The sequence below is a fragment of the Hippoglossus hippoglossus genome, chromosome 20 (genome assembly GCF_009819705.1).
Source record: "Hippoglossus hippoglossus isolate fHipHip1 chromosome 20, fHipHip1.pri, whole genome shotgun sequence".
Taxonomy (NCBI): domain Eukaryota; kingdom Metazoa; phylum Chordata; class Actinopteri; order Pleuronectiformes; family Pleuronectidae; genus Hippoglossus; species Hippoglossus hippoglossus.
In genome coordinates this window covers 61,759-77,631 of record NC_047170.1, presented here as the reverse complement: position 1 = coordinate 77,631, position 15,873 = coordinate 61,759, and the positions used below count along the sequence as shown (strand labels likewise).

At 42.9% G+C, this 15,873-nt stretch overlaps 1 protein-coding gene across 2 annotated transcripts in view; it reads left to right on the top strand.

Moving 5' to 3' along the window:
• Positions 1-15,873, top strand: part of pde1ca (phosphodiesterase 1C, calmodulin-dependent a) — a 120,703-nt gene that overhangs the window by 49,949 nt on the left and 54,881 nt on the right. For both annotated transcript variants that reach the window (XM_034571803.1, XM_034571802.1), the window contains exons 9-11: positions 5,207-5,307; positions 5,512-5,640; positions 6,097-6,198. In XM_034571803.1, the coding sequence (XP_034427694.1) occupies positions 5,207-5,307; positions 5,512-5,640; positions 6,097-6,198 (332 nt within the window). The remainder of the gene's footprint in view (positions 1-5,206; positions 5,308-5,511; positions 5,641-6,096; positions 6,199-15,873) is intronic.

The following is a 15,873-nucleotide window of genomic DNA, read 5'->3' as shown; positions in this document are numbered from 1 at the left end:
ATCTCGGAATTTCCGAGATAATTATCTCAGAAAAACAGAACTTTTTTTTTTTTCAAGTGAATGCAATATGCTTCCGTATTTCAGCATGCTGGGTGAAGTTGGGTGGATTTTCTGATAGCTCGCTTCCTCCTCATCCTTCCATTCACGTGCATCCATCACGCAGCATCACGCACCAGTGTCAAGTCAGTATTTATTTATTTAGAGAATGCGGACCGATTACCTCACATCAGTGGATCCTAACCTCCACTCTGGGATATTATTTGGAAAGTGAATAGTTTTTCTTTTGGAAACTTTTAAACCATCTGGGTGTGATGTCAGAACTATGCCAAAAATGCACATTTGGTCACTGCCCAGAAGATTGACTGGAAAGTGATTGGACAGTAGGAATGAGTGTGCATGATAGTGGCGAGGTGTAGGGCTCCATTATTGGAAAACCTCTAGCACCCACAGTACATATTCTACCACTCTTTGAGTGACAAAGCCAGTTATTTTAGGGTAGACAATGTTGCACCAAAAATGTGAGCTGATGTCCTGCTACTGTCATTATGTCAGAATGAGGTAAGCAGGAGGACACAAACGGAGGAGCCAGGTGACAGTGTCCTTTAATACCAGCCAATTTTAATACAAAGGAAAACAAAAAGGTACAAAAGCAAAACATGGTCCATTAAACGAAGTACAAAAGAATATGATCACTGATAAACATTAGGAAACAAGAAATGGCTGTAATACACGACTGAAGTGAAACAAGAAACCAGCCGAACAACACGAACTGACAAAGACAAATGGAAGCACAGAGACTTATACAGTCCCTGACAAAAGTCTTGTCACTTATCCATTTTGTAGAAACAACAGCTTATAACCTGACTTTTAATTAATCCATTGGTTTTAGAAATGGCTCATATGAAAGCTAAAACCCTCCCAAATTATGTTTAATATACTAAAATAAATTTGCTTCACTGAAGAAAGATTGATCATTTAATGAACACAGAAAGGTCAGATTTTGGCAAGACAAAAGTTTTGTCGCCTACAGAGAGTAATGTGAAAATTTAACAAATAATTTACTTCAAATACAAAAATATGTTGCATAACATCAGTGAATTAAGTAGTGGTGCTGTGAGATCCATATTTAATATCTTGTATGACTTCCATGAGCTTGAAGGACTGCATCCATGCGGTTCGACAATGATTCATACAATTTATTGATGAAGTCATCAGGAATAGCAAAGAAAGCAGTCTTACATGCCTCCCAGAGTTCATCAAGATTCTTTGGTTTCGTCTTCCATGCTTCCTCTTTCATTCTACCCCAGACATGCTCAATGATGTTCATGTCTGGTGACTGGGCTGGCCAGTCCTGGAGCACCTTGATCTTCTTCGCCTTGAGGAACTTTGATGTAGAGATGGAAGTATGCGATGGAGCACCATCCTGCTGCAAAATTTGACCCCTTGTATGGTTGGGAATGTAAGAGGTAGCTAATACTTCTTGATATTTTAGGCTATTGATATTGCCTTCCACCCTGCAAATCTCTCGCACACCCCCATACTGGATGTAACCCCAGACCATGATTTTTCCGCCACCAAACTTAACTGTTTTCTGGCTGAATCTCGGATCCATGCAGGCTCCAGTAGGTCTCCTGCAATATTTGCGGCGGCTGTGATGTAATTCAACCGAAGATTCATCTGAGAAATCCACCTTCTGCCACTTTTCCAGCGTCCATCCTTTTAGCAGGCTATGGGCCTTGGCAAATGCCACACGTTTTTTTAATTGCCTTTTGTTTAGTGCTGGTTTCTGGGCACTGATTCGACCATAGAGGCCATTTCGAGACAGAATTCTACAAACTGTCCTGGTTGACACGGGGCCTTGAGGTGACCAGGCCTGGTGGAGCTCTGCTGCAGTGGAAAAGGGTCTGGCCTTGGATTTTCGAGCCAACAAACGGTCCTCCCGAGCAGTTGTCTTGCGGGGTCTGCCGGACCTGGGCTTGTCAAAAACATCTCCAGTCTCTTCAAATCTTTTTCTTATTCTTTGTACTTGACGCTGAGACACATTGAAGGTGTCAGCCACCTCAGCAGTGGATCTGGTCTTCAGCCTCTTGATAATCAACGCTTTGGTCTCAGGGTGAATCTTAGGCATGTTGTCAGAGGTCAAGTTGCAGTTGATGTGAAGGTCTGGTGTGCTGGGGTTCTTTTTATACACACCCACTAATTGATTGATCAATTATTGATCACAGGTGAGGCTGTAATCTAGGATTGGGTGCATCATATGACAAGGCGACAAGACTTTTGTCTTTGCAAAAACTGACTCAGTGGACTTTACCAAGCTGTGAACGTTAGAATGCTTTTCAGCAGTTTCGTTTGGCACCAAAACATTATTTCAAAAGCTGTTAGGATTGAAATTAGCCATTTCTTGTAAAAAAAAATTGATTACAAATATATTTGAGGGGCACTTAAGGTCAACTTGTACCCAAGCGACAAGACTTTTGTCAGGGACTGTAAGCATGAGGGAGGCAGGGATAATTGAACACAGGTTAAACACATTAAGAACAGGTGCAGATGATCACAAAGGCAGGAAGTACAGCAAGAGACACACAAGGAGCATAATAAGTAAATAAAACGGTAAATTAGAACTCAGGAAAAAATAACTCAGTCATGACACATAAATTCTGGCAATTTCTTATAGCCTACTTCACCCTTGTCATATATGGTAAATGAGAGATTTTCAGTTTTAGTCTTAGCTTCAATGTGAATAGCATGCATTATTTTGTCATAGTTTTTGTGAGGCTATGACTTACCCAGCATTGTGTTGTGTGTGTGTTGTGCAGGTTAGTGGCATCAGTTCCCCCGCCTCTCAATTTCAATCTGATGGTTGAAAAGATGGCTTACCCTTCTGCTTTTGAGTTTAAGGACAGTCTTGATGCCAATGTCCATGTTGGCAACACAGATGACAGACATCAGGGTCGTAGGGTCTGCACTGTCCACTCAGAACTCTGCCCCCACACCTTTCCCTCTGCCTCTGCCGTGTCCTCTCCCTTGGTTTCCACTTGCCATCCCTGTCATAGGCTGATATATGGTAAACTGGGCGTTGTCAAGCTTTTTCTGTGTCATGTTTTTCTTGCTTTGCTCTCAATGGTACAGCTGGTCTTCTGCATGTCTAGCATTCTCTAGAATAGTCTCCAGGGATGCTATCTTGCAGGTGATGCATGCATTCTTGATTCCTGCCGCAATTTCTTGTTTCATTTGTCCCAAGAAATGTTCCTTGAATGCCCTTTATAGGCCTCCAGTGGGGATGTTCCCATTTCTCCCCTTGTCAGGCAACTGTGGAGGTTAAATGCAGTAGTGAGACATGCCGAGAAAGCAGTGCAGGACTCTGTTTGTTCTTGTGACAAAATAGTAATGTTTGACAGATTTATTCTGATGGGAAAAGCATTCTTGCAGGCAGTGATCAGCTTAGTTATTGCATTTCTGAATGTCGCATTGTCCAGATGATTCCAGTCATGTTGTGTCAGGAGGAGCATTCTTGCATCATCTTGTGGAAGTCATGTTTGATTATTTTTCTCATTTGTCGTCTCAGTTCAGTCATTGTTGGACAGTATTCTTTGACAAACTGTTCCAGCTGCCTCTAGAACAGAGCCAGGTTGTCTACTGGGCTGGATTTATGAGCCACAGCTTCCAAAATGTCTTGCTCAGACCATGGCCTAAGGAATGGGCCAGGCCCGTCAGTCCTGGATGCTTCCAACATCGGGAGGGGGCACCAAACATGTGCATGTTTATTGTATCTAGTTTCCCCTTCAGTCTGTCTGACTGGCGTGGAGTCACATGTTCCATTGCATTGGTCAATGGTGCTGAAGCTGAGGGCCTGTTTTACACAGGTACCTGATAATTAACGTAAAATTATACAGTGTCATATAGAGGAATAAAGAAAATAGATCTGGGTGCATTCCCGAAAATAACAAGATGAGATATTTAGTAAAATATATTCTTCTACAGGTTCATTATTAGATTTAAATGTCCCCCAAATACTTAAATCCCTTTACCTTTTGTTGTTATTACCTATATCAGCTATAACATACGTATGGTCCTGTGTTTGGTGGATAATAAACATTTCGGAAAGAAATATCTGTACACTATTTTCCCAACGAATAATACAAATCTACCTATTTGATAATATAATTTTCTTTTTCAAAACCTACATGTAATTACCTTCGATGTAAATGGAGCTGCTATATGACACTAAACAAATTACAGATGCGTTCTGACAATAAAAGTATCATCATCATCATCAACATTCATCTATCGGTACAGATTTTGACTGTTCCAGCTTGGTTGATGCCGCTGATTTCCTCTCTTCTCTGGAACGTCATTGTAAGCTACTGCTTTACTTGCCACATGCTAAAATATGCAATGGTGTGAATGCATCTGTCCACAGCTGTCTTTGTGCAATGTTGCATTCTGTGCTGTAAACACTGTGTAAGTACCTTTTTAAATACAAAATTGTGTTTATGCACCTTTTGGTGATTTACTCACTTGTTATTCAACACCATTGTTTACTGAGCATGACATGACAGTTCAGAGCATAACCTCCCCTTGCCTCTGCCCCTTCTCAATGTTGCCTGGCACCCTACCCCTGCTCTCCCATCTCCTGATTAATGCTTCTGCGTCAAAGCTACACCATAGGTGCGCACGTAGCCGACGCATGGGGCCAAGTATTCATAGTAGTGCATAGGTGTGTGTGAGACAAGCTGCAATTACACCGCTGAAACGCTGGTGGTGAGTGTCCTCAGGTTTCTAGTCTGCTTTTTTACAAATTCTCTGGCGTCTCTGTTTACTTCAGAACAATGACGAGTGTAGATGGCAGATGGTGTTGGAGTTGGAGCTGATGGATATTGAAGAGCAATTACTTTTTCTTAAAGAACTGTTTGTTTATCAGTTAGTAAGATTAAGAACATGCCTGTGTGAATGTTGATGAGCTCAATCAAGCTTAATTTGTAAGACGTTGTTATTAGCCACATTGATCTATCTTAATCGTATGTTAACAATTACATTTTAAATTTCCAGTGAGGCTGGCTGGACATTAACTCTGCCATTTTTACAATGATTGCACGGATTTTACTGTTTGCAAAAATCTTACAAAACAAATGTCAAGAGTGCATCAGTTCTGCTGTGAACCAGGTTTTGTAACCATGGCAACCTTAACTCTCTGTCTCTCTCTCAGCATTGGCTAACTGAGTTGGAGATCTTTGCCATAATCTTTGCCGCTGCCATCCATGACTATGAGCACACAGGGACCACCAATAACTTCCATATTCAGACAAGGTAAGTTCGACATGGTATACTTTGTAACATTTTTAACTGCTGCAGCTGCTAAATTTTTTATTATTTAGACATTTTCCACACCCATCAGCGAAAACACATTTGCTTAAACTGAGGTGTGTTTGATACCATCACCAATCATTTTTGATCACAAGATTATACTGTTTTAAATGTGTTTCACGATGAATGTTACTGTGGAATTTTCAGGTCAGACACAGCCATGTTGTACAATGACCGAGCTGTTCTAGAGAACCATCATGTCAGTGCAGCCTATCGTCTCCTACAGGATGATGATGAAAAGAACATCCTCTCTAATCTTAACAAAGATGACTGGAGGTGAGAACAGACAGTCTCCATTTGTATCTACTTTGCTTGCTATAAAACAACAAAACTAAAGACTCACTTTGGTCATTCTTTCAGTCTGCCACACCAAACCCGAATAATGAATTAAACAATCATTGTCAGTCAGCTGCACAGCAGTGTCTTGGCCTAAGTGATATCAGCATGGTAACAGTGACTATTTTATTATGCTGATGTTTAATAACCAATGTATTGTATGTTAATTATTTAAGTTTAGTGTGTTGCATGTGCCAAAAAGCACGAAACTAAAGGTACAGTTGAGGCCAGTACATCATTTTAACAGATATTCTCTCATAGCCGAAAGTACTTCGTACATTTTTAACTGATAATGCTAGCTGAAAAGGTATTTCAATTCATTCAGCATGAACATGAAGGTTCATGGCAGTTCATCTACTAGTTGTTCAGATATCTCATCTTCATTTACTCTTTCAGGGAACTGCGGAGTTTGGTAGTGGAGATGGTGTTGGCCACTGACATGTCTTGCCACTTCCAGCAGATCAAAGCCATGAAAACCCTCCTACAGCAGCCTGAAGCGTAAGTAGTGGATTGTGAGTCAGCATTGTCTTCAGACAGCTGTTCAGATACAGTAATCTCCCCGCCCGATTGTCTGGACTATGCCATTCACATATGCACAACATAGCAGGAGATTGTCTGGGAGCATTCAGGTATGGAGTGGTGCCTGGGTGTTGGGCATGTAGGGGGTAGAACATTACTTATAAATTCTGTTGCAGAATTACATTACATTTCATTTAGCTGACGCTTTTATCCAAAGCGACTTACAATAAGTGCATTCAACCATGAGGGTACACACCCAGAATAGCAAGTATCAAGAAAGTACAATTTTCAATTTTTAAGTGCCATTTAAGTGCTACTAAATTTTTAGTTTTTTTTTATTATTTTTTAATTTTTTATTCAATGTATAGTCGGAAGAGATGTGTTTTTAGTTTGCAGCGGAAGATGTATAGACTTTCTGTTCAGCAAACAGTCGTGATTTTGGTGATTGTTTAGCTAGCAGTGAGGGAGCAACAAGCCGATTGGCAGAGTGCAGTGAACGGGCTGGGGTGTAAGGTTTGACCATGTCCTGGATGTAGACTGGATCCGATCCATTCACAGCACGGTACGCAAGTACTAATGTTTTGAAATGGATGCGGGCAGCCACTGGTAACCAGTGAAGGGAGCGGAGGAGCGGAGAAGTGTGAGTGAATTTAGGTAGGTTAAAGACCAGTCAAGCTGCTGCATTCTGGATGAGCTGCAGAGGTCGGATGGCACTAGCAGGTAGACCTGCCAGGAGGGAGTTACAATAGTCTAGGCGTGAGATGACCCGAGCCAGGACCAGAACCTGTGCCGCCTTCTGAGTGAGAAGGGGACGTATTCTCCTGATGTCGTGCAGCATGTATCTACAGGAACATGTTGTTGCAGTATTGTTGGCAGTAAGGGAGAGTTGACTGTCGAGTGTCACACCCAGTTTCCTAGCAGTCTGGGTGGGGTCTAACACGGAGTTGTCAAAGGTAATAGTCAGGTCGTGGGTGGGAGAGCCTTTCCCTGGAAGGAAAAGTAGTTCAGTCTTGTCCAGGTTAATTTGCAGGTGGTGTGCGGACATCCACTGAGAGATGTCAGTCAGACAGGCAGAGATTCGTGCTGCTACCTGTGTTTCAGATTGGGGAAAACAAAGGATTAGTTGGGTGTCATCAGCATAGCTATGGTAGGAAAAGCCATGTGAGTGAATGACAGAGCCGAGAGAGTTGGTGTACAGAGAGAAGAGGAGGGGACCCAGGACATAACCTTGAGGGACCCCAGTAGTGAGAGGACAAGGTTCAGACACAGTTCCTCTCCAAGTTACCCAGTAAGTGTGGTCGTTGAGGTAGGATGAGAGCAGAGCCTGAGACACCCAGGTCCTGAAGGGAGGAAATAAGGATCTGGTGGTTAACTGTGTCAAATGCAGCAGAAAGGTCTAGAAGGATAAGGACAGAGGAGAGAGAGGCTGCTCTAGCAATGTGAAGTTGCTCAGAGACAGCAAGGAGGGCAGTCTCAGTTGAGTGGCCTGCCTTGAGACCAGACTGGTGAGGGTCAAGAAGGTTGTTATGGTAGAGATAGGAGGAGAGTTGATTAAAGATAACTCGCTCAAGAGTTTTGGAAAGAAAGGGAAGAAGAGAGACAGGTCTGTAGTTGTTTACTTCAGACGGGTTGAGGGTGGGTTTCTTCAGGAGAGGGTTTACTCTTGCCTCCTTCTTGGGGTTAGGGAAACAGCCAGTTGACAGAGAAGTGTTGATAAGATGGGTGAGAAAAGGAAGAAGATCAGGAGCAATAGACTGGAGAATGTGAGATGGGATGGGGTCAAGGGGGCAGGTGGTCGGGCGGGCGGAGGTTACCAAAGTAAGAACTTGATTGGTAGAAAGGGGGGGTGAAAGAGGAAAGTGAAGGGGATGAAGATGAAGATGAAGTTGATGGAAATGTAGTTACAGAAGGTGGATTAGAAAATGAGCGTATGTCACTTTACTTTTTGTAAAGTAGTTGACAAAGTGGCTTGGTGGAAGGAGGAGGGGGACTGGGGGGATCAAGGAGGTTGGAAAAGATGGAGAAGAGTTTTTTGGGGTTGGAAAATGAGGTTTGAATCACACAATCAAATTTTTTTGTTTATAGCACATCGGTTTACCACAAAAAGATCTTGTGTCTCATTGTCTTTCAGAGTTGACATTTTTTACATTTATGGCAGATGAAAACTGAGACATTTTTTGTTTGTTTTTGAAAGTGGTGTGTGATAGCAGAGGAAATATTTTATCTTATGTTGGGGGTATATATATATGTTTTATACAAAAATAAGTTTAGGGAAACACTTGATCATCACAGTATAACACCAGTGATTGTGAATCAGTTTCACCTGCTTTGGTGCAAATGGAAGGGACTACAGGCGCAATGGAGAGGCAAAAGCAAGACAACCCGCAGAATTTTTTTGAGTAGTGTATATACAACATATTCACATACGGCTTGAAAATGGGTTGAAAATTCTAAGTAAAACAGCCAACAAGAAGCATTCTTGTTTAATGTAGAAGTTACCTACTGGAAATCAGCAACCACTGAGATTGCATCAGTCTGCGCTAGCGTGTGTTTCTGTGCGTGTAAGATGTTTGAGAGGGGAGTTCAACCTTTCAAAACTGAAAAAGCTTTTTGTTGCAGTTTTAATCAGAATCAGCTTCATTGGCCATGTATGCGTATGAATTTGGCTCCGTTTTTTCCGTTGCTCTTTATGTACATACACAGAAATAGACAAATAAACAAAAAAAGCAAGGACAACTAAGCAGAACAGTTTAAGCTAAACATTTAACAACAATATACATTTAAAATCTGAATATAGATATATATACTAAAGTATACATATATGAACATAATAAACACAACAACAAAGAGAATTAAGTGATTTCAATCCATCTTATCATACTATGTAAATTATTTAACTATATTTGCATTCAAATTGGGGGGGGGAGGGGGTTTCTCTGTTATTCCTTGGACCTGTGATATCCACCCCTATGTTAGAAACTTCATCAACACACCCACTTGATCGCGTTGAATTCTGTGAACAATATCCTGCTGTATTCTTAAATAGGCTCTGACATTCTTCTGAGTTTTTACTTGGGCGCTGGCAGGAAAAACTCCAGAGAAAGTCTAGAGTAACCTACGCAGACTTAACACCTGCTCAGCACAATTTTGGCAATCAGAACATATCTAAGATGAATATTGAATAATAAATTGCTTGGTGCTAGGACCCATTTGGATGGGTGCAGAGAACTTCTGGTGCCCCTTTAACACATAACACACAGAAAGGAGGGTGGCGCCGAGGACGGCTGCCGTGTATCAAGCTCCCCCACAGCTCTGCCTTTTTTCTGTTTTTTTGTTATTTATTCTGCTTTATTCTGCATTGTGCACAATGACCAAGCCAGCCCTATCATACAATATGATAGAGAACAACTTCTGCAAATCAGGTTGACGATGGAAAACCCTTTTTTACCGCTACCAGCAAACAAAGGGGAATACCCATGGCGATGTTTACCTGTTGTACCTGGAGCACGGAGGCGACGAAGGAAACAAGGGTTGCTAGCCGGCGTCCTAGTCCAGCTGAGGAAACGTGAGAGCCGGCCTCCACTACCAAGTATTCTTCTGGCTAATGTTCAGTCTCTGGATAATAAGCTGGACGAACTTCGGAGCAGGATGGTTTTTCAAACGCGACATTAAGTTTTTTAACGTTATGGTTTTCACAGAGACTTGGCTCGACCCCTCGATCTCGGACTCCACCATTGTTCCTGAGGGGGTCTCCATTCAACGCCGGGACTGGACAATAAATTCTGGGAAGAGCAAGGGAGGAAGTGTCTGCTGCATGGTGAACAATCTGTGGCACTCAGATGTGGAGATTATTTCTTCGGGCTGTTCTCTGGACCTGGAGCACCTCATGATCAAATGCAAACCTTGTTATATCCCAAGGGAGTTTACATCGGTTGTTATAACAGCAGTTTATATTCCGCCACATGCCGACACAAATCAGGCCCTGGACGAGCTGCATGCGGTCATCGACAGAACAGAGACCTCACGGCCGGAGGCTGCGTTTATTGTGGCCGTGGGTTTTAACAACGCCAAGATACCATCAACACATCAGCTGTCCTACGTGTGGTGAGAACACATTCGACCATGTTTACACTAATTTCCGGGATGCACATAAGATTCAGAATAAGATTCCTTTATTGGTCCCACACACACTACATGCAAATGGGGGAAATTTGTCGGGACTGCTTCAGCTGTACGGAGTGGTGTGTGTTCCAGGACAACAACATCAACACATACACAGACGCGGTCATCTGTTACATCCGCAAATGCATCGATGATGTCGTATCGAGGATTACTGTACGAACATTCCCAAACCAGAAGCCCTGGATTAATGGTGACATCAATGCCAAACTTCAAGCACTGACCAACGCCTACAACTCCGGTGATCTGGAGGAGTACAGGAAGCTCCGGAGTGCTATTAGCAGTGCCAAGAGACAGTACAGGGACAAAGTGGAGTCTCACTACCAGCGCTCAAACACGAGGAACATGTGGGCTGGACTAAAAACTATCACAGACTGCAAAAGAAAGACCAGCAGTGCTGAGGTGGTGTCTGCATCTCTCCCAGATGACCTGAACACCTTTTATGCTCGCTTTGAGAGCAACTCCCCCGCTGTGGAGATACAAGAGGCCCAGGAGGACCGCTGCCGCTGTGGAGATACAAGAGGCCCAGGAGGACCGCTGCCCCCCTGTAATATCCAGGGCAGATGTGTGGAGATCACTTAAGTGGATTAACACACGAAAGGCACCTGGGCCTGATGGCATCCCTGGCTGAGCTCTCAAGGTGTGTGCAGATCAGTTGGCAGATGTGTTCACAGACATTTTCAACCTGTCAGTGCTCCAGTCTGTTGTCCCTGCATGCTTCAAGGAGACCATCATTGTTTCTGTTCCGATGAAAACGAAAACCCCTGCCTGAACGACTACCGCCCAGTAGCACTCACGTGCTACTTTGAGTGTTTTGAGCGGTTAGTTAAAACCTTCATCACCTCCTCCCTCCCTGACTCACTGGACCCACTTCAGTTTGCCTACAGGCCAAATAGGTTGACTGCAGATGCCATCTCCCTCACCCTACACACTGCCCTCTCCCACCTGGACCAGAGGGACACGTATGTAAGAATGCTGTCCAGTTCAGCGTTCAATACCATCGTGCCCCTGAAGCTCGTCACCAAACATCGCCTTCTGTGATTGGATCCTGAACTTCCTGATGGGCAGACCCCAGGCTTTGTGGATAGACAGCACCACATTCTCCAGCCTGACTGTTCACCTGTGCCCCCCCCGGGCTGCGTGCTCAGTCCTCTCCTGTACTCCCTGTTCATGCATGACTGCGTGTCCACCCACAGCTCCAACACCATCAAATTTGCTGATGACATGACCGTCATAGGCCTAATCCATCAGGAATACGGCTAGACAGCGGTTCTTCTTCCTTCGCAGGCTGCGGAGGCTCAACATGGATGCCAGGATTCTCTGCAACTTCTACAGGTGCACTATAGGGAGTATCCTGACTGACTGCATTACCACCTGGTATGGCAGCTGCACCGCCCTGAACCGCAAGGCTTTACAGAGGGTGGTGAAGTCTGCTCAGCACATCACCAGGAAGGAGCTGCCATCCATGGAGGACATCTACACCCAGAAGTTTAGGAAGAAGGCCAACCGGATCATTAAAGACCCCTGTCACCACAACCAGAAACTGTTCTGCCTGCTGCCATCTGGCTGACGGTACAGCAGCATCCGGGCCCGCATCACCAGGCTCAGAGACAGTTTCATCCCCCAGGCCAAAAGACTTTTAAACGTCCTCCAATCTGCCATAATTCCTCTAAACTCTGTACCTTACCATATTTGCCATACCATATTTGCACTACTTTTTTAGGTGTGTGTATATATATATCTATATATATATCTATATATATATAGATATATATACATGGGCCCCATGACCCATGAGGTCACAGGCCAATATAAGCCTCTCTTCTTCTTTTTCTACTAACTTCTCCTGGAGGAGAGGTGTAGCTCTCGAGCTCACCCAGCCAGGGCAACTTCCTCCCTACACAAACTCTACCAACCTTCAAGCAGGCCTGCCTGGAGCAGACTGCTAAAACCTTCCAAAAGGCAGCGATGCCAGAGCCTGACTAAGAACTTCAGCACAAGAGCTGCATCACACAGCAGAACCACAACAACAGGAGCCACAAACCAGCAAGACCACTTCACTGGACTTCAAACAGCACATCAACCTTTTTCCCCTTTTCATGGACGGGTAACACAACTGGGCTTAATAATTATGCTAGGCTGAGCAAAGACTGTTCAATTCTATTCATGTGATGTTTATAAGTTTGATTTGTGTTGTTGTGATATTTGGTAATAAGTTATTTGAAAGTTAATGTTAGTTATGTTATGCTCTTCACAGTCTTTCTTTGCATGCAACTAACTGCTTTCTCTATACTGGCACCAACACACACATCTCCCCAAACTTAATACATACATGTGACCTCAACCACATGGTGTAAACACTCCAGGGGCTCTTTTGTCTTCATAGTGGCCAGCCGGCATTTTGAAAGCACACTCACTCACACATACACACACACACACACACACACACGCATACTCACATACACATCTTCATAATAAATGTTTTTCTTTAACAAATGTCTTCATTAATGTTGCAAAGTGTGAATATTGCCAACCTCTACACTGTCAAGAACTCCATATCCTTTAACTTTGCTAACTACCGATATGGTAATTTTGGTGTGCCCGAGGGTCCGTGAAAGCACCTTGGAGGAGGCTATCAAAGGACATTTAGGCTAAAAACATGGTATAAATGACTGTTTAGTCTCCCTCACAAATTCCTTCATAAACTTCAACTAGTCCATAACTCTGCCACTCGCATCATCTCCAGAACCCCCTCCATTAGTCACATCACTCCTGTCCTTCAGCAGCTTCATTGGCTCCCAGTCAAAAAACATATTGTTTTTAAGATTCTGCTCCTCACCTTTGAGGCCATCCATAATCTCGCTCCTCTATACCTTTACGAACTCCTTCACATCAACACAGCCTCCATAACTCTCAGGTCTTCATCTTCCATTCGCCTCACTGTACCACCTGCCCGCTAGACAACTATGGGATCTATAGACTTCAGCCGCTCTGCTCCTCAGTGGCGGATCTGGCTGATCTATTGGCCACCACAGGCAACACGTCACAGCCGTCAGTGGTTTCCCCCGTGCGGAACCTTCCTGCACTGGCACAAGCACACTGCCGGACACTTAAACTGCATGCACATCCTGTGAGTGATCACCATAGGCTGAGCTGAACATCTGCTCCTAGAACGGTAGTAACAGTCAGTTGGGCTGCATGATATATCAAAAATCTATCGTCATCGTGATATCAACATGTGCGATAGACAGATAGCAAAAGATGACAAAAACTGCGATAAATGGTGTTCCATGCGCCACACATTCACGCTCTGCTGCTCTCAATATATTTGGCCAATCAGATGGAGCCTTGTTGCCCTACATAGTAAATTAAAGACTTTCAGATCATTGACAGGTTTTTATTATTAGATCTCCCTCCGCCTCCTCCAGACTAAATTCTACTCCGGAAACTTTTAGTGATCACGTTTGGCCCGAGTTAAATTCATCACTATGAGCAGTTGATTATATAAAAGAATTGTGTAGCTTATTTATGACACACACACACAGACTCCGCTGCACGCTCTCTCTCTCTCTCTGATCATCACAAAATGATCAATACTTTTAATGAGTCAAATCCTTCTTCAGAGCAACGCATTCATCAGCCGCTTGCTCTGTCTTTTCCTCTGACTCTCTCTCTCTCAAGTAAATTACTCACAGAGCCTCTAAAAACTGTAAGCAAATAACTTTTCATGGTCCAAACATGTAGTGGAGCTGTGCATGGCTCCCTGGTGTCTGCCCTAGACTAGGTGGCGCTGCAGCCGGGCTGTGCGACTTCTCCTGACTGTGGAGCTGTCCATGGTTTCTGTGACCGTAGCCAGGAACTGTTTATGTTTATTTATTGCATGTCATATCGTCATCGCGCTATTAAACAATGTTATGGCATATCGCATGTTTTCCTTATATCATGCAGCCCTAATAGTCGGTAGTTTGGGACACTTTTATTAAAGATAGATCATTGCCTTTATTATCATCACAAAGCAGATTTTTAGGGCAACTCCTCAGTAGCAGGGCCTAGATACAATATAAATTAAACTGTCAGCAACAATCAATACACGCAACTATACACACAAAGTTTGAAAACAACTATGAGCATAAAAATAAAATAACAATCTGTTATTTGGAAGATAGTCTCTATCTTGCACTACATTTCTAATTTTTTTACAGTGTAAGCTTTGCCTTTATATAGCCCCATATTTTCTATTCAAACACTTTTTATGTTCATGTAATAATGATTTTTATGCCACCCCAAAATTATCACAGGTTCCATCCTGCACACCCCAATGAAAATTTTCTTTCACCAGACATTCGTAACATTGACTCTCTCTCCATTTTCAAATCTCGTCTCAAAACCCAACTTTTTAAACTGGCATATTCAGTTTGTTTTCTATTCGTCCAACCTACATGTTTTATTCACTGTGTTTTTATCTCTGCCTTTTAAGGTGACCTTGAGTGCTGTGAAAGGCGCCTATGAATGAAAAAGGAATTATTATTAGAAGGCAAACTCAAAGAGTAACTAAACTTGCAACTTTCCATATCTTTACTGTGTTGAGATCCTGTACATGATGCCAATTTGTGATAGAAGTTTTCTGAAAGCTGGTGAAAGGAGAACTCAGGCAGCAGCTGATGTCTTACGAAGAAGAGTTTAATGTAGACTTGATGCATCAAGCAGACCAGAAGGTGTAACATGAGCAATTGTTACCCTCAGGTCTGAAGATGTCTCACACAGCATCCAAATTTATCTCCCTCAACTTGCATCACCTTGTAATAATTCACCTTATTTAAAAAAGCTCTAATGGAAAGTACATACGCTAACTTTATAGGTGCGGGTGGATCTGACTCCTGATGAGTCAATGTCTGATACCTGGTAACACAAAATGATTAGAAAATCATAAAGTATTGAGAAAATATCTGCGTTTGCTTCACAGTAACTAAGGTAAAATGATCAATTAACGGAAAAACACAGTTTCATAGATAAACACCGTATATTAAAGGCCCAAACTAATTAAATCAAACCCAACCCGGTCGGCACTTTAACACCAAGGCCGGGCGGCAATATATTTCATACAACACAAAACAGGTCACAAAAAAGCACAATATTTTCACCACAGTCCGTTCGGCATTAGGGATCCATGATTTGGTAATCCTGTGGAAGTATTCCAATTTAATATAATCCGCAGACGAATGCAAGATTCCTTGGTTGTAGTCCCATGTTTTGAAACCCGCGGTATCCCTCGAACAAAAGACTGACATCTTCTCCGTCTCAGCGCTTCAAGCTCCCGTCTCGAAAACCACCCCGTCACTTCCTCCCTCACCAAATAGAAAACAATAGTCCATGTTACACATCTTTTCATATGGTATCGGTTCTCTGATAATTCATTTCTGTACATTCTTCAAATGTAAAAAATCAATAAAACAAACATGATTATTGTAACATTCG